Consider the following 25,655-nt stretch of genomic DNA (forward strand, 5'->3'; position numbering starts at 1 on the left):
TAGTTGAATGAAACCATCACATGCAGTACATAACTGGTACTTCATTTTATCAACTCTTAAAGGATAAAAGGCAAACTTAACCTCAATGGGATTTGAAGTCAGAAAATAAGGAACTAGAACAACCACCAGTTTTTTTCCAACACTCTAATGATTCTAGCAGCTCAGTAAATACTACAGCAAGAAACAATAAATCATATTGTCTCTGGCTGCTCAGTCCTGACTAAGAAGGAATATATTCACAAACACGACACAGTTGGGACCTATATACACTGGAAGCTATGCCAACAGTATGGAATAACAGTAAAAGGGTGGTATAGGCAGAGGCCAGAAAAGGTCACAGAAAATGAGAGAACAACCATACTTTGGGATATGATAATACACACAGAGAAATTAAGGCCAATAGGCCAGATATAGTTATCAGAAAAAAATGCTTTCTAATAGATGTATCAATACCAACAGATGACAATATTTCTCTAAAGGAAAAGGAGAAACTTCCAAAATACAAAGATCTGGAAATAGAGGTAACTCAAAAGTGGAGCCTAAAAACAGAAACAATTTCTATCATAGTAGGTATGATAAAAAAAACACTCAGACAAATACATAACAAAAATACCAGGACTTACAAGTACATATAGCATACAGAAAATAGCACTACTAGGCACTGCACACACCCTATGTAAAACACTTTCAATACACTGAAAATAAGAGCATCACAACAAACCACAGCACATACCGAATGCACACAGAGCAGCGCTCAGTAGTACAGTGAAAGCACGTGATAAAAATAACACTACTGAATAATAATAATGTTGTTGTTGAGTAAGAGAGCAGTGAAGGCCATCAAACTGACACTGAGGTACAACTATAAAAAGCCCAATATAACCATCGTGATTACCTGTCTGATAAGGGTACACCTAATACATGCATCACAACCACATGTGAGTGAGATGGTGACTTCATATCAAGATAAACAACACATGACCTTGCAGACGTAGCCCAGTTAGAATTTTCTTCAGGTCAAATAACCAATCCTGCTCTAAAGGTCCTTGAATAAGGGTTGTTCAAAGGTGTTTCCAGAGGTGAATTATTCAAACTAATATTTCCTTCAAACTTTGCTTTAGTTACATTTATTCAAACCCCAAAGAACCCCTCTCAATACATGGCTATGAAGCTCCTCCACTACTTCTGCTAGTAATCAGAGATGCACATATTGTCAGCCACTAAAGGACATGCTCAACTGGTTAAAGTCAAGCAAATGACAAGCAAATCTGTGGTATGAGCAGAATATTTGCTGTAGCCCATATTTTACACTAAGACAAAATTTGTAAAATAAGCCATGAAAACCACTGCTTGGTGCAGCATCAGGGCATTTATTATTATCATTATTATTATTATTATTATTATTATATGAAAACACACAGCTTATTTTGCTGGCTACGATGGAAAGTGTCAGCTGTCCACAGCCAGCAGATTAAGGTTACACTTGTTTACTGGTCATGCCTCAAGAACCCTGCAAAGAACTCTCGCAGTTCCAAGCAATGCTGATTTTTGTAGGTGTTCTACCTTCACATTTGCACCAATCTTTTTCAGACATATTGGTTGGTAGTTGAGTGCTGATACTTCCAAGTGCACCAATACTACTGGTATCATGTCTACTCTCTTCATTGACCACAACTTTCATATTTCCCACTTCAAATTGTCATAGTTGTTTATTTTTTCTTCTTTCACATTGATTTTGTTGTCACTGGGGCATGCTATATTGATTAGCATACATGATCTTTCTTTTTTATTCACCACAACAATGTCTGGTTTATGATGTCTGGTCAGGTGATCGTACTGGAACATTGCATCTTACAGGATTTTGCAATTCTCCTTTTCAGTGACTCTTTCTGGAGTTTTCTCATACCATGTCTTTCTCTTTGTAGGCCGTGATTTCCACAGAGCTCCTAATGGATCATTCTTGCCACATTGTCATGGTGCCTTTTGTATTTGTGTTGTGCCTATTTCAGGCATTCGCTAACAATGTGCCATACCATTTCACCCCTCTCACCACACATTCTGCATTTGTTGCTATCAGAAGTGTTGTCTATTCTGCACTTCTTATAGTTGGTCCTTAACACTTGTTCCTGAGTTGTACATATGAGTGCTTCTATCACTTCAGGTCATTCCACTTATCCAAAACCTCCAGTCCTCTGTATCTGTCTTTGCATTCACATCTTTGGTATTGCTGGTACTGCTTAATCCATTGTTCAAACCTAGTTAGCTTTGCTTTTTTTGCATGTATGCACTGCTTCAGTTCTTCAATTACAACATTTAGGCCTTTTGTATCTACACCATACTTCTTCCTAACTTTTTCTAATTTCTATTCATTCTTAAATTCTCCATTTCTTTTCCTGACAAGTATTGACACTACACTGTTCAAGGAGTTTATATCTTCAGAAATTCTCCTTTTCCACCATAATTGTTTATTTCCTCTTCTATCTGTCACTGTTCTGTTCTCAATAGTTCTCAACCCCATCCTTTCTGCCACAATCCCACTAGCAGCCTTGATAAGATTATGTCTTTGTGTGATGTCCTTTGTTTCAATGCGTCTCAATACATTATTGACTTTACTCATCTCTTGATTTAGTCTCCATTGGTTAGCCTTCTTAAAGTCACACATACATTCTGTATTTAATAGATCCAAAATTCAGTCTATTATTAATCAAGCTTCATTTTTTGAGTAGTCACTGATCTCAATTCTTTCACAATTCACAGTATTATATTCTTGCGAACAATTGTCCATTTCTTCCACTATAACACTTTTCTTTCTTGCATGCTCAGTATCACCCGATATCCTTCTTTTAATAGCTTCCTACTCCAATTCTGTTAATCATCCATTCTTTCGCATTGCTCTTGTTTGGTCACATAATCTCTGTTCAGTAATTTCAAACAGTTACATTGCCTTCCATTCCTTCCATTCACTATGCATTCATTCTCTGCACTCTCTGACAGGCACACCATTCGCATCCACTGGGGTGCTCTGGTAGTAACACTCCATAACCATCTTGTTTACGTGTTTACTCCACTTATGTCTTGTAGCATGGCTAACAGTTGCTGGATTATGACCAGGCCCACCCTGCTGCACAGTGGGGCATCTGCTGGGTGTGGCACCTTCCAGTCCCAGTCACATCGTTATCATCATCTATTTTGCTTGGCATTTTCACTCACAAATGAGGTGTGTTTTAGGTTACTACCAACTGGCATTTTTATCGAGGCACCATTTCTATCAAGGTAGTCCGCCAAGGTAGCAGGGGGCTTGCTCCTCTGGTTTTGAACTCAGAGTGTTCCTTCTCCTAGGCTGATTACCATCCAAGGCTAACGAGTACACCCTACCTGGAGCACTGGTTATTTGAAGGCGCCAGATACTCGCCTTCTCCCACTCTTCTCCTGTTGGTTTGGTGAAGGAATCAGGCTTGACTATCAGCAGATAGGTCTTGCGCAGGCTACTGGGGTATTTTATAAATGATGGGTGCTCAACTCCCCTCACCACCCCGGCATTGACAGAAAGGAAGAAAAAAAAGCACAGCTAGTAGAAGAGAGAGAGAGAAAGGGGGATAGAGAGAAAATAGACAAAAGGAAAAGAAATAAAATATCAACTAGGGAGGGAAGAAGCCATTTAACATAATGAGTTCAGTATAATACATTCATATTGGCAGGGAGAGTAGGACTGCTTAGGAGTGGTTGTAAACACAGAAGTGAGGTAGGTAGATATTGGACATCAAGGAAGATGGCAGAGGGGGTGAGTAGGGTGGGTGCATCACCACCAAGAGAAGGTGCCTACTGCAGCGTTCTTCACTGCCCACCTGTAAATTTAAGATTGAACCAAAGAAGGAAGGAGAAGTGTTAATCTGAATCTAATGGAAAACTAGCTTACTGCTTGAACTTGTCTGTGAAAGTGCGATTTCGGTTGAAGAATTTTATGATATCAACAAGTTATCTTCAAAAGTAGTGAAGAAAGTGATAGAGGGAGAGAGAGACAGACAGAAAGACAGAGAGAGTGGTGGTGAAAAGACAGAGGGACAGAGAGACAGAGGGACAGAGAGACAGAGAGAGAGGAAATACATGTGCATTCAACAACAGGTTCAGCATTGTAGCAGTCAGAGTGTTTCAGACAGCTAATTTTCATATGTCTATGAATAAATAGAGTTCAAGTTTTAGGAATTTAAGATTTAAGCAAGAAGGAAGGAGAAGCATTTTAAGTTAAACACCTTTCCTTCATTATTATTATTATTATTATTATTATCATTAATAATAATAATATTATTATTATTATTATTATTATTATTGAGGTGGCAAGATGGCAAAATTGTTAAAACTCCAGGTAAAATGCTTAGTGGCATTTCGTCTGTCTTTATATTTTGAGCTCAAATTCTGCCGAGGTCGACTTTGCTTTTCATCCTTTCGAGGTTGATAAAATAAGTACCAGTTGAACACTGGGTTCGATGTAATTGACTCAGCCCCTCCCCCAGAATTGCTGTCCTTGTGGCTAAATTTGAAACCATCATTATTATTATTATTATTATTATTATTATTATTATTATGTTGTTTTTTTTTCTTCTTTCTTCAAACTTTCTTCCATTTCTCGCTGAGTGTTTTCCGTACACCTGGGGCAGAGAAACTCGTTGTATGCATTCCCAGTTTACACACACAAATTCACAGGTAAAACATGTATTTAAGAAAAAAAAAATTTTTTTTAATTAAAAAAATTTTTTTTAAAAGTTCATGAATGGATGTTGTTTTCACAGCGATAATGCTCTTCTCAGTACATGAGTCATTCCAGTTAGCACGATTTTTTGCACTTCCTGTAGGGATGATAAGCCTGGTATCATTTTCAAATAGGTTTCAGTACCTTTTTTTATCATTCCTAGAGATCCTACAACCACTGGTATGGTAGCCGCCTTGAGGTGCCACATTTTTTCAATTTCTATTAGCAAGTCTTTATATTTACTGATCTTGTCAAATTCTTTCGCCGCTATATTATGATCAGAGGGAATACTCATGTCAATTAATAAACACGTCTTCTTTGTCTGATCTTTTATAATAATATCCGGTTTATTAGCTTTTATAGTCTTGTCAGTATGTACGGGGAAGTCCCAGAGAATCGATACATTTTGTCCCTCAGTCACAGCTTCAGGATGGTGTTTATACCATTTGTCAGCGGTTTTGATTTTATAATGCTGACATATTGTCCAGTGTAAATACTGGCCAACTCTGTCATGTCTTGCTTTATATTCTACAGGTGCTAAGACTCTACACCCTGAGATTAGGTGGTCTATAGTTTCAATCGCATCATTACAAAATCGGCATTTTGGGTCAGCTCTATTTTTTATCACATTGGCTTGGTAGTTCAAGACAGTGAGCTGGCAGAATTGTTAGCTCACCAGAGAAAATGCTTAGCAACATTTCATCCATCTTTACATCTGAGTTCAAATGCTGCCAAGGGCGACTTTGCCTTTCATCCTTTTGGAGTCAATAAAATAAGTACTAGTCGAGTACAGGAATTGATGAAATCAACTACAGTAGAAAGGATTATTATTATTGTTATTATTATTATTATCATTATTATTATCGTTACTAAAAAGTAGTTCATTAGGATCCAGCCGACATCCTGTGTAAGTTATTTTCAGTTCAAAACCACAACTCCGCATAGCTTCTGCACACAACAAATGCCCAATACAATAACCACCCATATTATACATAGTCACCAATCAACAAAATGACACAACACTTACACCCAAAACTATAATGCCAACAACTCAAACAAGTAATGTTCTAAACTGCTGCAATGCAACTCAAGCCACACCATATATTATACACAATAACCAAATCATAACCATCTCACATTGAAACACATAAATCAAATCACACAACACATTTGAAACATATTCACCATCTAGCACTATCCAGACACTCCGTTGGTTACAAGAACAAGTGTTCCACTTGATCCAATCAACAGAACAGCCTGCTCATGATGTTAACATGCAAGTGACTGAGCGTTCCACAAACATGCACACCCTTAATGTAGTTCTTGGGGAGAGTCAGCATGACACAGAATGCAATAACGCTGGCCTTTTGAAATACAGGTACAACTCATTTGTGCCAAATGAGTGAACTAGAGCAACATGAAATGAAGTGTCTTGCTCAAGGACACAATGTGCCATCAAGCATCGTACTCATAACCTTACGATCACAAGCTGAATATGCTAATCTCTAAGCTATGTGACTTCACACAATAGCACAACAGACACAGCACACAGAGGATATTTACTTGGCAGACAAAACACTAAATAGCAATGACTAATTACTAAAATATTTTTGCTAGATAATCAAAGGAGTCGGTCAATCTGGCATCATTTAACCCTTTTAGCATTTAAATTATTCTTTTAAATGTAATACTTATTTCTTCACAATGTTTTATAGTAAGCATGACTTACTATAACTTACTAATAGCTTCAAGATTTTGATGGTGTGGTAATTTATTTTTAGAATGATACTGTAGGGTAGGTTTGAAAGGCCAGATATGACTACTTTGAACATAAAGCAGGTAGAATATTTTGGCCAGATATAGTTAGATTAAATGCTAAAGAGTTAAATATTGTTTCTATCACAGACACAAGACTGAAGTCAACTGACACCAGCACTTGATTGGTACTTTATTTCATGAACCCCAGAGATTTGAAAGGCAAAGTTAACCTCAGTGGAATTTGAACTCAGTCCATAAAGAGCAAAATAAAATACAGCAAAGCATTTTTCCTAATGCTTTAAAGACGCTACCAATAATTAACTGAAGTATCTCAAGTCTGATAAAGACTATTCTTCAATTTCTTGCTGAACAACCAACACAGATGACTTGTTTATAGACTCAAATGTTTGTGCTGTACATTAGCTCACTTCCTCCATCAGATCAACACTGCTTGTACAGGTGCACTTTGTTGCCAGATGTTAAAGTGATTATGTGAGATGAAGTGTTTCGATCAAGAATACAATGCACCACCTGATCTGGAAATCAAACTCATGATCTTGCAATCATGAATGCAACACCCTAGCCACTAGGCCACCCACCCTCACTACCAATAATAACAATGATTAGGATACATAAAATTTTATTGTTGCTTCTGTCAGTTTAGCTTATGTTACAAAAAGAACATTTCAATGAAGATAACATTCTAAAATCTTAAGCTATTGATTCCTCTTATATCATTACTTTATATTCTTTTGAAAGTAAATTTATCAGTAGAGATATATTTTCAAAAATGTACACGATATGATAAAAGAACATTAGTTTTAAAAGATGTATACAAAATTACTATCACATTTTGCCAATAAATATAAATTGCATAAAACTTTTGCAGGTAAAAAATATATTTTATACATCAAAAACATTTACACAACAAATTTCTTTTCATAAACAAAAATGTTTTTATATATTGAGTTGTCCGGAAAGTTTGTGCTGATTTATAGTAGCTTACCTTTCGACTTATTTGCCATGAAACCACCTCAATTCTGGGAAGAGGGTATTTTCAAGTTAAAGGAAAGATGGAGACACATTGTTCAACAAAATGGTTCGTATGTGGTTGATTAAAAATGTAATGGCAAGTATTTATTGACCTTTTTCTTTCCTTTAAAAATCGGTACAAACTTTCCGGACAACTCAATACATATGGATATGAAGGTGGATATTGTAGATAGAAAAACAGCTTTAAATCTTCCTGAAATCTAAAATTGGTGAAAGCGAGAGCGTGACAGGTCAACATGGAGAGTTTGGTGTTGGACAGGAGGAATTACAAAATACTTCTAATCATAGTAACAAGAGTAAACAGAACAGTTTCTTTAGCAACAAAATTCAACAACCCAGAAATTTTAGACTAAAATCATAGAAGAATTCAAGCAGAATGAGAGATTATAACTAACACAAATACCTTCACTATTCTCTGACCAGTAGTATTATTTTCAGTCTTAGAAAACCAAAATGCCTGCTGAAGCACAGTTAAGATCAATAAAGTGACATGAGATTGTCTGCTGGCATCAAAATTTCTCATGCTTGTTGGTGATAAAAATGGTATTTTATGGTGACATTGTAACTATTCATTTCACAGTAATGTTGTTTATTAGTGTGTTAGAAAAAAAAATAAATAATGCATGCTGAAATCAATTGTAAAAACAACAAATATATTTTTTTTAATGCTATTATTTTTTTTATTTTTCTGCTTTTCTTTTCATAATAAAGGTGTGTGAAAATACACATCATGAATCAAATTTATTTCATGCAATTTTTTTTTTTTTACCTTTTTTCAGTTGAGCTAATGGGGGAGTTTCTTTCTATATAGCTACTTGACCTGCTCATTGCAGAAACCAAATCTTCCTTAAAATAAATTATACTCTCTACAATATTTAAAAATGAAGCATACATGTCTTAAGTCTTAAATCTTAGGGTCAGCATGTCTCACAAGAAAAATGGGATGAATGAACATGGCTAGAAATATTGAGAAAATGCTTAATTTGATTTGCTTCTTCTGCACCATAATTCTTACTCAAGGAGAACAACAAAACTTATTCTTTTCTCCCAGTGCAATATAAACAATGTAATTATTATGAGGTAAAAATATTGATTTAACAAAAACATATATGATGATGAAAATGGTTCAAGTATTGTAATTGACTGCATCACTAGAGTGCTGGCCTGCAGGACAAATATTAGCAGTTTGTATCTTGACACTAACAATGTACAAATACTGAATTGATAGAGTGGTGAATAACTGCCCAAAGGAATCTGATCTAGTAAGAGAAGTAGTATAACAACTGAGAAGTAGAATCAACATAATGCCAAACTGACTGCTAATGAATTGGTAGCTCATATTATGTCACCATATCGACTCAGGTTTGGAGTTGGAGTTGTCCTTTTCTTATGCAAATTCCCAACCAATACTGATGAATGCAACCTCCCTATTTGGTTATACTGCTGACTTTTCAACTGTGAGTCCTGTGAAAATGTGAGGGAGGTGGAGTATCGTGTGCACAATTTTCTTGAGTAAATGGGATGTCAAGCCCAAGCCTCACCTTAACACATACTTTCAAGCTAAATGTTATATGATGCATAAGTATATAAACTTATATTTTTCTCATCTATGAGCCAGAAGCTACAAATGTATGGTGCTTCCTTCAGTTGCCATAGTTCAGGATTTTGATAGGAAAAACATTTTTATGCCTTTTGGAACATTTTCACTGATATCAAGATCTATATTTAGCATATCTATGAACAAGTACTTGAACTGGGATTGAACTCATACAAAATTAGGCTTCAAAGTTTAGCAAATTTATTTTTTCATATGACTGACACTTTTACTTTGTTTTAAGGCAGGGAGTAGCACACTAAAAAATGTGAAACTTTTCATATTGGCAATCTCAGTAATTAATTGAAAATTGCCATATAATATTAGGCAACTCAAGTGGGGTAGGAGTAGAGATAGTGCCAGAATTATGTTGGCAGACATTTCTCCTCAATCTTAATTTCTGGGGAATAGCACAAGAAGAATATCCTATACAATTGATATATTTTTCATTAAGACACAACAGGAAATGTATTACAGATATATTAGACACAGTAAATTTTTGCTTTTAATTATTTCCATAAGCTCATTTACAAAATTTTGTTCACAAACTGAAAAGGAAATTATCAGTAATAAAAATGTGTAAAAAAATTACTTCATACTTTTATTATAAATATTAAGATCTTATATGAAAGAAAAAAAAGAATGAAAGAGAGATGTGTGTATGTATGTGTGTTTATATATATATATATATATATATATATATATATATATATATATATATATGTGTGTGTGTGTGTGTGTGTGTGTGTGTGTGTATATGTGTGTGTGTATATATATATATACATACATATATATACATACATACATATATATATATATATATACATACATATATATATATATATACATACATATATATATACATATACACATACATATATATATATACATATACATATATACATACATACATATATATATATACATATACATATATACATACATACATATATACATACATACATATATATATATACATACATACATATATACATACATACATATATATATACATATACATATATACATACATACATATATACATACATACATACATATATATATATATATATATATATATATATATATATATTTATATATATATATAGGCTTATGTGTATGTTTAATTTACACTGTATTGATTAAGTTGATTAATTCGTTATTTCAACTTTGTTATTGGAATATAATACTATTAAATATACGTTATTAGAGGTATTGGCATTTTCTGCTTAAACTATAAATTAAATTGTATTGATAATGGTGATGGAAGGTTGGTGGTAATTTTTATTGCCTTCATAATCATCACTGTGAGAACATAGATGGCCAACCAACCAAAAAGTTTGCAGTTCACATCCTGCCACTGTGTCTCCATGGCCATGACACTTAATTCTCAAATAGTCAAGCCAACCTAGCTGTAAATAGGTACTGCAGGGCAGGAAAAATTCACCAATTCACTTATGTAAGCAGCAGTAATATAACATTGCTAGGTGGTTTGTTAGTTTACAGTATTGAGTTGAAGTTCTCTAGAGGATCTAAAGAAACCAGTTCAAAAATTAAGTCTTTGACTACAGCACACCAGTCTTATCTGCCCTACCCTTCCCTTGAAGCTCAACTGTGGATCTGATGATAAACTATATGTGTGGCTAGCAAGAAATAGGCAATCCCATGTTAAAGTTACTATGCACAGGCACCTACTATTATAAGAATATCCTCTTCAACTATTGAAAATTGTAACCAACCATTAGTGATACTAATCAAAAAATTATGAGAGCACTGACATTTCTTTATTACATATTGCTTGTAGCCAGGTAAATTTTGCAGATGGAAAAAGTGTGAAGTTGTGGCATTCATATTACTCCTAATATTTTTAGTAATGTAAGTGGAGTAAAACGACTTCAACCAAGACCCAAATATCAAGTTACATTTTCCTGTTTACCAATGCAGGCACAATGCTTCAGAGATATCAGAGGAGAAATGAAATTGAGTAAAGTTTGTCATTAAAGGCATAAGAAGTTTAAGGAAAGTGGAGTAGTCACAACTGAAAAGCAAAATCAGATTGTGGCCTCAGCTTGCTAAGAACATTCCTCTACTTTACCAAACTTGTCAGAATTAGTAATTATCAAAAAATCTGCTGATTACTCCCTAAGTGTATTCAAGACATCACAGCTGATCAAACTGGAAGTGTAAGACTTTCTACTGAATGTTCTGTTGTTTGTAATAGTGTTACTAGCATTCAAATAGCTTAGTACATTAATCGAAGATAATCATTACATTGGGGTAGTTTATGGAGAGGGATTGTATAAGTTTACCGTTTGTGTAGTAAGCTGCGAAATCCTTACATTCTCTTCATTTCCTGTAATTCAGACTGTCTAAGGTTCCCCGCAGACAAATGGAAAAGGTGTTGCCCCAGAAGATGGCGAGAGATATGCACTGGAACAATCACTCTGACTCACAGGGCTCACACTTGCAGATAGCTATCTCCACCCAATAGGAGTGAGTAGGGATATGGCTAGGAATGTCAGAGGTCTTCACTGCCACAGGCTTGACCTGTCAGAGAACAACCAATACAACAAATGAGAGGCCTACTGTCACAGAACGGAAAATTGTCATACCGTCAGGCCTTTTATCACCCCCTCAGTCTAGTCCTATTTGCTCAAGCTGGGAAGAGAAGCCTGCAGCATCTAGGCTATGCTTTATGAAAGCACATCTTAGTACACTTAGTTGTAAATAATAACTATGGAACAGTAAGGAAACTTCTGCTGTGATTTTCTTAAGTGTTTAACCTGGGATTTCTGACATTAAACAACTAGTGTACTGTCAAGGAGAAATTAATCACTCCTGAATTAGATATCTGTCTCTCACACATAACAATCTTTGCTACTGTGGCAACTATTCCCAACAGCTTAGGTTAACTGAAGTATATAGTATTAAGTATACTGATCTGAGACAAAATTAAATTCTGCATTAATACACAATACATGTGGATTTGAAATTGGAAGTTAACACCCTTGAGCTGGTAGTTCAATATCTTATAAACTTGATCATTTCACCTTTATAGATTAGGTAATGGCAAAAATAAAAGTGATTAGGACAATGACAGCATTTGCATTAATTTACAAGTAGACTGGCACAGTATGTCAACTTTAGCATATTGACAAAGAGTGTGGCATTACAATGATTCTCTACTACAAAAAAGAAATTATAGCAAATTTTACTATGTATTGTTAAGTATTAAACATCATTGAATATCTTCATTGTGATGCAATAGCATCTTATGAAAAATGATGTTTTAAATATCACTAGGTATATTCATTAGTTATAATGTTAATTAAGCTAAGTGACATTTCAAGAAAAATCAGTAAACTGTAAACGTTTCTTTTAATTTTTCTAATTTCTTTTTGTTTTTTATTATCATTATTATTTGCAAAGTGGTGAGCTGGCAGAATCATAATTGTGCCAGACAAACTGCATGGCAGCATTTCTTTAGATGTTACATTCTAAGTTCAAATGCCATCATGGTCAACTTTGCCTTTTATCCTTTGGGATCAATAAAATAAGTACTGGTTGAGCACTGGGGTCAATGTAAGCAACTTCTCCATCCATCAAATTTGCTAACCGTATACCAAAACAAAACAGGATTGTTATTATTATTATTTGAATTAATGTAGAAAGCATATATTTTTCATTTAAATTACTTCACTTTCATATAAACATTAACATTAATATCAAGTTATTTCATGAGATAAATGACTTTTAAACTAGTTATATGTTTTGGATAATCTGAATGGCATGAAAACTTTATCTTTAGTTTGAAAGACATTAAAGATGAAAATAAAGTTTATTTGGTCTTTCCTTTGGCAATTTGCCCCAAGTTCACATAGTAAACTTAAAGTATCCCAGTTTCTTTGAAAGAGCAATCATTACTTTCACAATACAAAATCTAACAAATATTGTACTAAGAGTTAACTATCTTGGTAGTCAAAACTATTCCATACTGGTGAGAACATAACCACTGGTAAATGTTTTTGTGACAGGTTTAATTCTTTTAATCAGAATACCTGAGATCACTTTTGATTATCTTATAGAAAGCTGCCTGATTTAATATTTTCATATTTAAATTAAAATCATCCATTACAATTTTAGTCATTTTTTTCTTGTTATGTTCCAAATACCAGTTTAACATAGAACTAAATGTAAAAGTTAGTTATTTTATTGAATGCAACAAAATTCGTGATTTTTTTTAAAGATTTAATGGAAATATATTGACAGTATTTTATCAGAAATATGGTTACAAGAGGGTTAAATTAATGAGGTAAGGGAGAGATAGACTATTTAAAATATGTTTGTCAAATGTTATGCTTTTTCATTGACATTGTTTATAATTAATCATGCTTTATTTTGTAGCCATAAAGTTTCAATGATGAGATTGTATATTTCTAGAATGGCATTGAAGGGTAGATGTGATAGGTTGGATCTGACTAGCTAGAGCATAAAACAGGAAGCATATTCGGGCTGGATATGGCCTGTTTAAATACTAAAGGGTTAAAGAACAACCCTTCTTTTAGTCACCAAAAACATTCCATTGTTATTACCAAGCTTGTTCAGGAAATGGTGTCCATGTGTGCCAGATGACATGAGCCAATAATTTTGAGGGAACCTTTTCTCACCAATTCAAAGAAAAGGGAAGATGTTTTATTAAGAAATTACCTTTTTGAAAAGTTGTTTTAGTACATCATGTACACTACACGCATATGTACATATCCATAACTATTTAGCACTGATTATAAAAGTATTTGGAGAGTAGTTTGAAATAAGGTCGATATTTCACTTCTGGTCTGATCCTATCACTGACTTCGCATCGGCATTTTTATAATTACCTTCACCACTACAAACAGGTACTACAATAATTATCATAATTCGTTGTTGACAGAAATGACAATGATGTATAACTCGTGAGTAATAAGAACCTCACATCACAGAAGTGGCATCCACCTCCTGAGAAATATCTGTGATAGCTTTTTAGCTCAACATTCAACATCATTAAGATGGATAAGTCCTAGTACAGAATGAAACTTTCCAATGAAGGTAGTGAATAAAAAAGTTAACCTTGAATACATTTAGTTTCCTTTCAAATATTAAAAAGTGATTTAAGCCTGCTCTACATAGCCCAACAACTGCTCACTGGACTAGTAGTTGTCTCCAGCTCCTACAATGTTAAACAGTTGATGGACAGGTCTCCCTCTAGATACAATTACAGCCTATCTAAATCAGCACTAAAGCAATACATCAAACACCAATAGCACGATGCTGCTGCTACTTATAGTGAAGAATGATAACCATTTTACAGCACCTACTAGCAACCTGGTGGACTGAGCTGTCAAGTGACAAATGTTTTATCCAGGGAATTGGCAGAATGTAAATACCAACTTCTTTGCATAGATGTCAGTTTCATGCTCAGAAAAAGTACAAAATACTGTTGGCCATAATCATTTAAGATATGCCTCCTTTGACTGAAAAGAACATCAATGCAAATTATCCAGATATAATAGCCATAGACTAATCCCTTCTGACCAAAATATTTCCCATAATTAAGTGGAGAAATTTCAAAAGTACAAGGATCTCAAAACTGAAATAGGCAGAAAGTTGGACAAAAAGTATAAACAGTACTAATAATAATTGGATTGCTATGTATGGTAAAATAATATGAACAAAAGCAGCCAAATTATACCATGCGCAGTCAAAGCAATAACACTGCTAAGCACAACCAGCATTTAAATATTCTTATGGAAAACAGTTGGATTCAGATATGTAAAATAGTTTGACATTTATCAATTCCACAATGCTACCAATTAGACCTAGGTAAATTTAATTATTGGGAATTAAGTGCTATGTTTATACTGCAGATGTGATTACAGAATACAAATATCAAAATGTTCCCTCTCTAGCAGTATGCAAGTGAGAAGCTTTTAATTAGCTTTTATTATTGACTTCAGTTTCGCTCATTTTCATGGAGACTGCAATGGGGGACACTACCAATGTATTTTATCTTGAATCACTACATGAAGACAAAGCCTTCATTTCTTCCCAGCAACCAAACGAATTAAAACACATTACTTTGAATAAAAGGAGCATGGAATGGTGCCTTAGGTACAATTCGAAATCCTAGATTATCAGCCAAGATTCTAATACTTCAGTCACTTCATCAGAGCGACACTAACTTGACAGATTTTTACTTGATGGTCTCATGCAAACAATAACACCAAAATGATCATCACCCATCAGAATAACCAAACTTCAATTTATACATTAAAATACTTAATTAATTGTTTATACTATTAGAAAATCATTGTCATTTCATTACACATTATTTTCTTGTTTTTACTATTTGCAAAATCTTTTGATTACTCTCACAGCTTAAAACCTTAGATAGGTGATTATAATTGATTCAGTAAATCTATCCATATAAAGGCATCTCTACATCTTACAGTTTACATACTGATCATAGTAAGTAAATCTAGGTGTAAAATAAATTCCTCAAAAACATGTAACACACATTCTCAGAGGGAAATGACTTTATGTTAGCATAAAGGAAAGGTATCACAATATTGAAGAAAATATTTCAGTACCCACAAACAAGCAAATCAATAAATTATATTGCAAAATTTTTAATGATGTGTTTAGAATGATGCTTTTGATAATGAGTTCAGAACAAGGACCAAAAATCTTAGTAGCAGAACAAAAGTTCTTCTATTAATACTGAAAATCTGTTTTCAAAATTTGAAAAAACAAAACTAAAATAAAATTTATTTCTGCATCAAAAGTCAAATGTCTTATTAAATATGGTACCACAATCTGACTAATTATAAACTAATTTTAATTATTTATATATAAATACATATATACATAAAACATGTGTGTGTGTATGTGTGTGTGTGTGTGTATGTGTGTGTTTATATATGTAAATGAAAGAACAAAGAAAATTATGAGACATATCTTATTTAAAAATCATGTTTATGAAACTGGAAAAAAATGTAGCTAAAGCAGAAGAATTCATTTTTTTCATTTTTAATTACAGACAAGAAAATATTAAATTAAATGTTTTCCAATGTTAAATATAACTGTAAATTTTAGATCTTGATTTTAAAGATCACCATGATTATTTACCGATAATTAGACAATTATTTAGTGGAATTACACATATTTTCTTTTCTTATTTTCCCATTTATTAATCTTTTTCTTTTTTGACATTTTATTGTATTTCAATAAGTTTATTTCACAAAACCCATTCATCAAAATTGTTTTCATCATTCACTTTTTTTTTTTTCTTCTCTCTAAAATTACCAAAATGAACACTTTCATAACTGTTATTATGATCAATAGTAGATAAACAAAATGATTTTAGATATGGAAGAAAATTTTAAAGTTTGCTAACTATGAAAATATTGCAATTTTAAAAAATTGATGCTTTAAATGTAAGTATAATTTTATTGTTACCTCAGTGTCTTGAGTTCAACTAAAAGCAAACAAAAAAAAGGAAAAAGAACACCTAAAAGTCCTATTTGAAGTGCAAAGCAAGATTGAAAATGAATAAATTAGTTGGTAAACGATAGATAAATCTTTATAAAGGCAACCCCATTAGATAAGAAAAATCTGAATAACTGAAAGAGCAGGAAAGATTAAGAAATCTTTATAGTTGAGAAAATATGAGAAATTGATAACACTAAGTGGTGATGATAAAAAAAAAAATAAGTATTAAATAGAAACAGCTAGAAGATATGTTTAAAAAGCCTTGTCTTTTGACACTTCAGAAGGAAACTATTGTAATGTATCTAGTAGATATAAAGGTGTCTCCAGAATCTTTGATATAGAATATCTTATTCATAATGATCACTCTTTAGTGCTTTGTATAAAATAAAATATTCTTTATAACTCTTTTTACCTCACTAAATCAAGATAATATAACAGAAATCTTTTTTTTTTTTGTCCTTTTGCTTCTTTGTGACATAGCTTTAGACAAAAAAATTGATAATAGAGAAAGATCCAAAGAAGCAAAAGAATACAAAAAGAGAGACCAAATATTTGATATTCTTTGATTCCTTATAAATCCCTTAAGATAAACTTATACTATTCCTTACTTTCTACAAAACACTATCATGAAAACTAAGAGTATCTTGACAGCATATAAATATATATAATATAATGTTCATTGATGCTACAAGTCGAGAAATGATTAATATAGATATAAAAAAAAAAGTGAAAGTCAGCATTAAGCAAGCTTGGTAATACAAAGACTTGTGTAAGTTAAGAAAACTCTGGAGACTGAATAATGTTATCAACCTGAGACACTGTCTCATGTAGATAAAAAAAAGCAAAAACAAGAAAGATATCTCTGAGAAATTATTACTAAATAATACTCATCTGAATTGCAAAGCAATTATTAAAATAATATGATACTACTATATTGGCATTTATCTACAGTAATAGTCTATGATATAATGAGTATATATATATGTATATATAAAATTATGCATTCAAAATACATATTCACATTTATTGATATCTATACCTAAGAGTGATTAAATTAGATTTTTTTTATCATCTCAAACTCTCATCAACAACATAACAAAAACATACAAAAGTAATAAGGCAAAACAAACACTAGTATCTAAGTTAAATATAGACAACAGAGGGATATATTCAACTATATATAAGCCCTATTAAACCCTATATGAACATAATAGCAACTTTCTAGCAGACCCCAAATATAAGGTCAATAATAATTCCTGACAAAAATGTAGAGTATGTGTATATATATATATATATATATATATATTCTTTTATTCTTATATCTGTTTCAGTCATTTGATGTGGCCATGCTGGAGCACTGCCTTAAAGGGTTTCAGTCAAAATAATTGACCCCATAAGCCTAGTACTTATTCTATTGGTCTCTTTTGCTGAACTGCTAAGTCATGGGGACGTGAACAAACCAACATCAGTTGTCAAGCAATGAGGGTGAACAAACACAAAGACACACATAAATATATACATATATATATATATATTCAATGGACTTCTTTCAATTTCCATCTACCAAATCCACTCACAAAGCTTTGTTCAACCCAATGCTATAGTAAAAGACACTTGCCCAAGGTGCCATGCAGTGAGACTGAACCTGGAACCATGTGGCTGGGAAGCAGGCTTCTTACCACACAGCCACACCTGCACCTATATACATATATATTAAATTATATTACATTATATTTATTATATTATATATATGGACTTCACACATTTTTTCCTTGATGATAACAACGACAATGATGTATAATAAGTATAATAATAAGACCTGTCCAGCACCTATAGGTTCAAATTTCTTCACCTTCTTGATGACATTAGGGCAGACTCCATTGAAAACTGCTAAAATATGATGAGTGAGTGATTTGTATCAATTGGATCCATTTTATACAGCATAGATCAATGTAAGAACCTACTCAATGAGCTTCCTTTCAATTTTTTCCTTTTTTTTTAAACTCTATATGGTGATAATTCCATTTATAAAAATGATAGAAGATATAGTGGGTTCATAATAAACAAATGTAAGCTATGTACCCATCAGCAAATATATATTTTTAAAAATTCACAATGTTAGCCATTCAAAACTCAAATGATGATTGCTGAAGAATTTAATGAAAGCATACTTTGATTGTTGTTCAAAAATAAACAGGAACAGAATATTCAAAGCCAATATCTAAGTTTTGATGGATTTATCACGATGCTAGAACAATAATATAGATTAAGGGCAGAACTAATCACTACATCATTTTGTCCACACATGACTGTTAATAAAAAGGATCTTTGAAAACTCATGATTAAAAGCCAATAAGAAAAAAAGAAATGATAGGGAGAGAAGATGTTCAGCACAAATAAATCTAAGTATAAATACAATAGAGAAATATCCCTTTCTTTCATGAAAAGACTTACTTCTATTGTAAAGAGATAGAAATATATGAATTGAAATTTTGAATAGTTTACATACCATTGTTCGTTGCTTTCTTCAGCAAGTACAGAAAAAACATATCAAAGATACGTAAGTAGTAAAGATACAATAAAATTCCAAAACCCCCATTCTGACAACTTTACAAATAGGTTTTTTTACTAGTTTTTTTTTTTTTTTTTTTTTTTTTAACCTATCATTTTTCATTTACAAAGAAAACTTTCTGGAAAATATCATATGTAAGATAAGATATTGTTTTATCTGAAGTTAAGAATATTGCACGAACAATCTTGAATTCAGGATATCTTAGGAAGGAATGGAATACATTTGGTTGTTGAAAAGATTGTAAGATATTCTATGAGAAAAGATGCTAAGTAAAAGTAATTTCTTTTAACAACAAAACAAAATGAAAAGAATCAGTCGAACATGCTTTCTTTCTATACATGCAATTCTTTAGTGATGTACAATTTCTTTTACTTTTACTTTTTCTTTTTCTTTTTTTTTTTTTTTGATGATTCATTAACATATATAAAATAAATAGATTCTCTTTCCATAAAACTGACTTCATATCCACTCACCAACAAAACACTTGGAAATAAATCACAAGATTTCAGAAGTTCCATATGTGTTTGACACTATATATTATTTCAATAACAAGCTTTATATTTTGTTAAGTATTTATGTTCTATAACTAACAATAATATGCAGATAGCATCTCTTTAGCGATTAGAAAGCAAAAACAAAGCTAATATTTTCTGAATCACAACTGTCCATAGGGTTGATGCTCAGTATATTTTACCAATTTGCACTTGATAAATATGATGGTATAATTAATGGACTGTATAGATATCATATCTACATAACTTTTGGGGCTTGCTAAGACAGGTAATTGAGTTAGTTTGCATGCAAGAGTATGAGCAAAGCTTTAACCAAAGTTTGAAAGGGACATCAACAGACCCTACTTAAAATGTGTAGATTCTACTCCCTTTGAATGACTTTTATTTGCATTTTATTTTATGCATGAAAATATAGGGGGATTTTTTAGAAGGGTGCTAAACATAGGCAACTAGGGACAACAACATAGTAATCACTTAAAGTATAAATCATAGGCAGAAGTATAAATTTACTTTGAGATAACTTGTAAATACATCATAAATAAATTATAAATGATGTTACCACTCCACCATTATATCCAGAAGAATAAAAAGTTATAAAAATTATAATAAACAACTCAGACAGCAATTAGGAAAATGAAAAGAAAGATCCATTAAACACAACAAATTTCAGTGAGTCCAATGTTAAAGCAAACTAAAGTCTAGTACCCAAATAAATACCAAAAACATTCACACCTACTAACAATGAACACTGAAGGAAAGTCAAAGACTGACATAACCAAAGAAGTCAGCACCTTGTCTACAAAACAGCTTTCCAGATGATAACTGGCAAACAGCATCGCAAAGAATTACTTTATTTATCAAAATGATATGTAGAAGACATTAACCTCCCACTTAAAGAAGAATGTAATGAGAAATTTGAAAAAACAAAACGAACTAAACAGAAAGAAATCTCCAATGGCTTATAAAAACTGTCTTTGAATAGTTGCTTTGCAATTGTATTAGTAACCAGGCTGCAGATGTACAACAAAACTTTTTGACATTTTATAGTGTATGATAATATTTGTTTCAAATTTTGGCACAGGACTAGCAGTTTTGGGGATGGGATAAGTCAGTTACATCAACCCCAGTCCTCACCCTACTTATTTTATCATCCCTCCCCCCAAAGAATAAAAGGTAGTCAACCTCAATGGAATTTCAACTCAGAACATAAAGAGAGAAAAAATGCCACTAAGCATTTTGCCCAGTACAGTACTGATTCTTCCAGCTCACTGCCTTATAGTGGATGATAATATTGGTTTCAAATTTTGGCACAAGGCCAGAAAGTTTGGAGGAGAGGGTAAGTCAATTGCACCAACCCCAGTGCATAACTGGTACTTAATTTATCGACCCCCGAAAGGATGACAGGCAAAGTCAACTTCAGCAGCATTGGAACTCAGAATGTAAAGACAGACAAAATGCTATCAAGCATTTTGCCCAGTATGCTATAATGATTTTACCAACTTGAAACCTTAGTGTTATTTCTTTACTACTCACAAGGGGCTACACACAGAGGGGACAAACAAGGACAGACAAACGGATTAAGTCGATTATATCGACCCCAGTGCATAACTGGTACTTATTTAATCGACCCCGAAAGGATGAAAGGCAAAGTGGACCTCAGCAGAATTTGAACTCTGAACGTAGCGGCAGACGAAATACCGCTAAGCATTTCGCCCAGCGTGCTAATGTTTCTGCCGGCTCGCCGCCTTAGTGTATCATCATCAACATCATCATCATTTAATGTCCGTTGTCCATGCTGGCATGGGTTGAACGGTTTGACCAGGGCTGGAAAGCTGGAAGACTGCACCAGACTCCAGTCTGATATGTCAATATTTCTACAGCTGGATGCCCTTCCTAATACCAACCACTGCAAGAGTGTAATGGGTGCATTTACGTGCCACCAGCATGAGTACCATTTATGTGATACCAGTATCTGCCATGACTGTGATTTTGCACGGCTTGATGGATCTTCTTCTCAAGCACGATAATGCAAAAGGTCTCAATCATTGCCTCCGTGAGCCCCAAGAAATGAAATAAACATGAATGTAACTGCATACATGATTATAATGACTCTTCTAAGAGGACTCTCCTATGATGTCGTTGTTTAGTACATATATAAAACTCATCATCATCATCATCCTCATTATTTTATGCCCACTTTCCATGCAGGCTTGGAGTGGACAAGTCACTATAGTCACAGTCAACATGTATTCAAGGGGGAAACTGTTCATCTAGATGGACTGTGAGACCTGATCTCAATGGTATTGTATTTTTGGTTTGGTTCTACAGCTACATGCCATTCCTAACACCAACCACTTTTCAGAGTGTACTGGGTGCATTTTTCATGGCACTAGTGTCATGCCTTCAAGGAGACTAAAAGGTCTTCACAACATCACACTGTGCAGGTGTGCTTTACATGCCATCATCATTAAAGAAATAGCCATGGCACAACTAAAGGGATTTCACAACTCCAAATCTCTGGCTAGTTTCATTACAGAGTGAGAAGCATGAATGATAGAGATGAGAGGATTATGTGACAGGGGAAGGAATGATAAGAATATTCAGTAACCTAAGATAGCTACATATATACAAGGCAACATGGTTGAGATGGCAAGATGGTGACAGAAGTCTAGGAACAGAATGATGACAGAAACCCAGGATGTGTGAGAAAAAGAGAATAAGAGTATGCTGGCAGACTGAGTGGCACAGGGTGACAAAAGACAATATAAGAGGTGGGGTAAAAGTAGAGTAAACTAGGCACAAGTAGTTCCATGTAATTATCAATGCATAGATGATGAGTAAGAAGGGTCCAGTGATGAGTACAGTCACATTACAAATGGAAAGAGGGTGGATTCTGTATTAGTGAGTGACACAAAAGGAATGATGGAAAAGAGGATCAGAGCAGGTGCAGTGACAACAGAGATTCACTGCCTTCCTCAGACACACCAGGAGCATAGGACAATGAGAACTAAGAAGAGGAGAGTAAGAGATCAATAACAGGTATGGATGAAATAATGCAATGCATGGTGAACACAAAAGACCAACAATAAAAGCGTGAGTAAATGAGTATGTCTGGATATATACCATTATCATCATTTGATGTCAGTTTTCCATACTGGCATGAGGTGGATGATTTGATAGGAGCTGGCAAGCCAGAAGACTACACCAGGCTTCACTGTCTGTTTTGGCATGGTTTTTACAGCTGGATGCCCTTCATAATGCCAACCACCATACAGGATGGTCTAGGTGCTTTTTATATGCACCAGTACTGGTAAGGTCTGCTTTGGTACAGTTTTCACAGTTGAATGCTCTTCCAAATATCAACCACTTAACAGTATGGATTGGATGCTTTTTACATGGCACTAGCTATATATATATATATATATAATGTGAAGTATATTTGCCACTTAAATGTGGCAAAGGGTGGACGCTACTGTAGCTTGTAGCCCCAGGAGGACACCTCCTCCAGCTGGATATTAACACACTTTCTGTGCCCTATCAGTATTTGCAAAGGGAAGCCATCCTTCCCATCTTTGACCTGACATGATACGCATGGACTGGGGTTTCTAGGTATTTACCCTTCATCAGCGCACGACAATCGCCGGTCATCGATGCGAAGGGGTCCCAATGCAAATACATACATCCTTTTTCCAGTGATGAAAAGTCACATAAAGACAGGTATTCTACCATTGGACCAAAGCAATCCTTTGAATTTCTCTATCCATTTTAGAAACTTTATTCTTACCAGCAAGAATTGTAAGTCATTGACATCAGAAGAATTTTATAAGCTTCCAAGAGAATGTGAAATAATTCTTTTTTGAAACAGTGGATCTTGGAAAACATAAAGGTATAAATAATAGTATGTAAATACTTAGGTGAAAAACCCTTTTTGGATAGAAAAGTCAAAAGCTGCCCATGAGCCTCAAATCCAAGTCTCCTGTAGACATAGCAAGTGTTCTACCAATGGATCATACAATCAATATTTGATGAAAGTGGCATATGGTAAATCTGTGACTTTATAATGCTTCATTACACTTTACTACTCCCTGAATGTAACTGATAGTTTTTAATCTAAACAGTAAACTATATACTTTACATGTTACCAAAAAGGTTTGGATAAACATCAGAAAGATATTAAGTAAATAACTCTTTAATAATAAGGTGTCATACTTTGGATCAAAAACCCATGCTTGTACTGATCAAAAGCTATGTACATTTTATAAGTGTATAATTCCATAGAAATTACATATACAGAGAAAATAACTGTTTTTATGACAAGCTTGTTGTTCTTGGATTTGAAAAAAAAATGTGATTTTCATTTTGTTTATGAAGATTTTATAATTAATCACATGGACAAAAAATTTCAAAATCTCATATATCTATAAATTTTAGCAAGGAGAGGTCAATTAGAAAAAGTAGACATTTTTTTTTTTAATTATCTAACCCATCAGCATTTAAACTGGCCATATCTAGACCAGGTATTCTACTTGTTTCATGTTCAAACCAGCCAGTCCTATTTCTCACACCTAGCCTACAATGTCAGTCTAAAAATAAACAATCACATCATCAAAATCTCAAAATTATGTGATAATGCATGATTAAATTCAAAACAATGTGAATGAATAAACATTACATTTGAGAGAGTAATCTGAATGCTAAAGAGTTAAGAATTGATAATGAAATATTTATGAACACAAGTAGCAATAAACAATCTGGATATAGCTTTTGGTAATAAAACTAGTTCTTTCATTTACCTTGAACATAAACTCCTTTCTCTGGGTGTTCTTTCAAACTCATTGACAATTTTGTATCCTTCCCAAGTAAATCATGGATTTCCTCGTTGTAAATTTCAAGATATGAAGCTCGTATGAGAAATTTTGTGTTTTCAGCAATAGACACTGTTTCAAATATGTGCTCAAATGACCTGAAAGGAAAAAAAAAATAGATCAACACCATCATTATCATCTTCGTCGTAGTGATTCTCCTTCTTGAAACAACACCACTAGGAATATTTGAACTTAACACAGGAACTATCAAAAAACATACATTGGTAAGGTAGTAAAAACATTAGAGTGTCAGACTAAATGTTCTTACATTATTTAGTCCTGCACATTTACATTCTGAGTTCAAAATGTTACTAAGGTTAGTTTAGGGAATGTTATATGCAACCAACAGGTTGCATATAATGTTCTCTATTACAATTCTATCCAAGTAGAACTGATCAAAGATTCTTACAAATAACATATAGCAATAATATCAGCAAAGCCTTTTAATACTCCAGACACAAAAATCATTTGGAAAAATTGCCTACAAGAGATCCATTCAACTCTTACCTCATATCTCTTGCAATCTTTGGATCATATGATTATTTTCAAACATTTCTATTGCAGTATGTGTTGATAAAGGCCTTTTGACTCATATTCCATTAACTCTGGTAGGTTTCAATGCTCAGCAATGTTGTGCATGCTCTTTCTTGCCTATATCAATGACCCACTAATTGTTTCTTCCAACCAGATACATTCATATGTAAATAACATCACACTTCACTCCTTAAACTCTCTGGCACAAGCACTATCTACATGATAACCTAAACCCCTTATTCCATATGTATACTACTTCTATGTATAAAATAAGGACATTACAAATTGGTTACCATCAAAATTACCAAAATACAATCAGTGCATGTAGTAAAGTAACACACTTATAACTAATAGTGTACAAATTCCAAAAATTTTACTGATCCCACATTAGAATAGTGTCCCCATATATCAGATGAAACAGAAGCTTCACACAACCAAAATGCTTCTAACAAAACCTCTTCAACCTCATTAGTTCTAGGAAGGTCTGCAAATG

General features: G+C 33.4%; 1 protein-coding gene across 3 annotated transcripts in view; it reads right to left on the reverse strand.

Annotated features, from left to right (window-relative positions):
- LOC106870492 (osmotic avoidance abnormal protein 3) overlaps window positions 1–25,655 on the reverse strand; it is a 906,658-nt gene that overhangs the window by 745,768 nt on the left and 135,235 nt on the right. For all 3 annotated transcript variants that reach the window (XM_089352196.1, XM_089352197.1, XM_089352198.1), the window contains one exon: window positions 24,557–24,726. In XM_089352196.1, coding sequence (XP_089208322.1) covers window positions 24,557–24,726 — 170 coding nt within the window. The remainder of the gene's footprint in view (window positions 1–24,556; window positions 24,727–25,655) is intronic.

The sequence above is a fragment of the Octopus bimaculoides genome, chromosome 5 (assembly GCF_046866305.1).
Source record: "Octopus bimaculoides isolate indiv1 chromosome 5, ASM4686630v1, whole genome shotgun sequence".
NCBI classification, from domain to species: domain Eukaryota; kingdom Metazoa; phylum Mollusca; class Cephalopoda; order Octopoda; family Octopodidae; genus Octopus; species Octopus bimaculoides.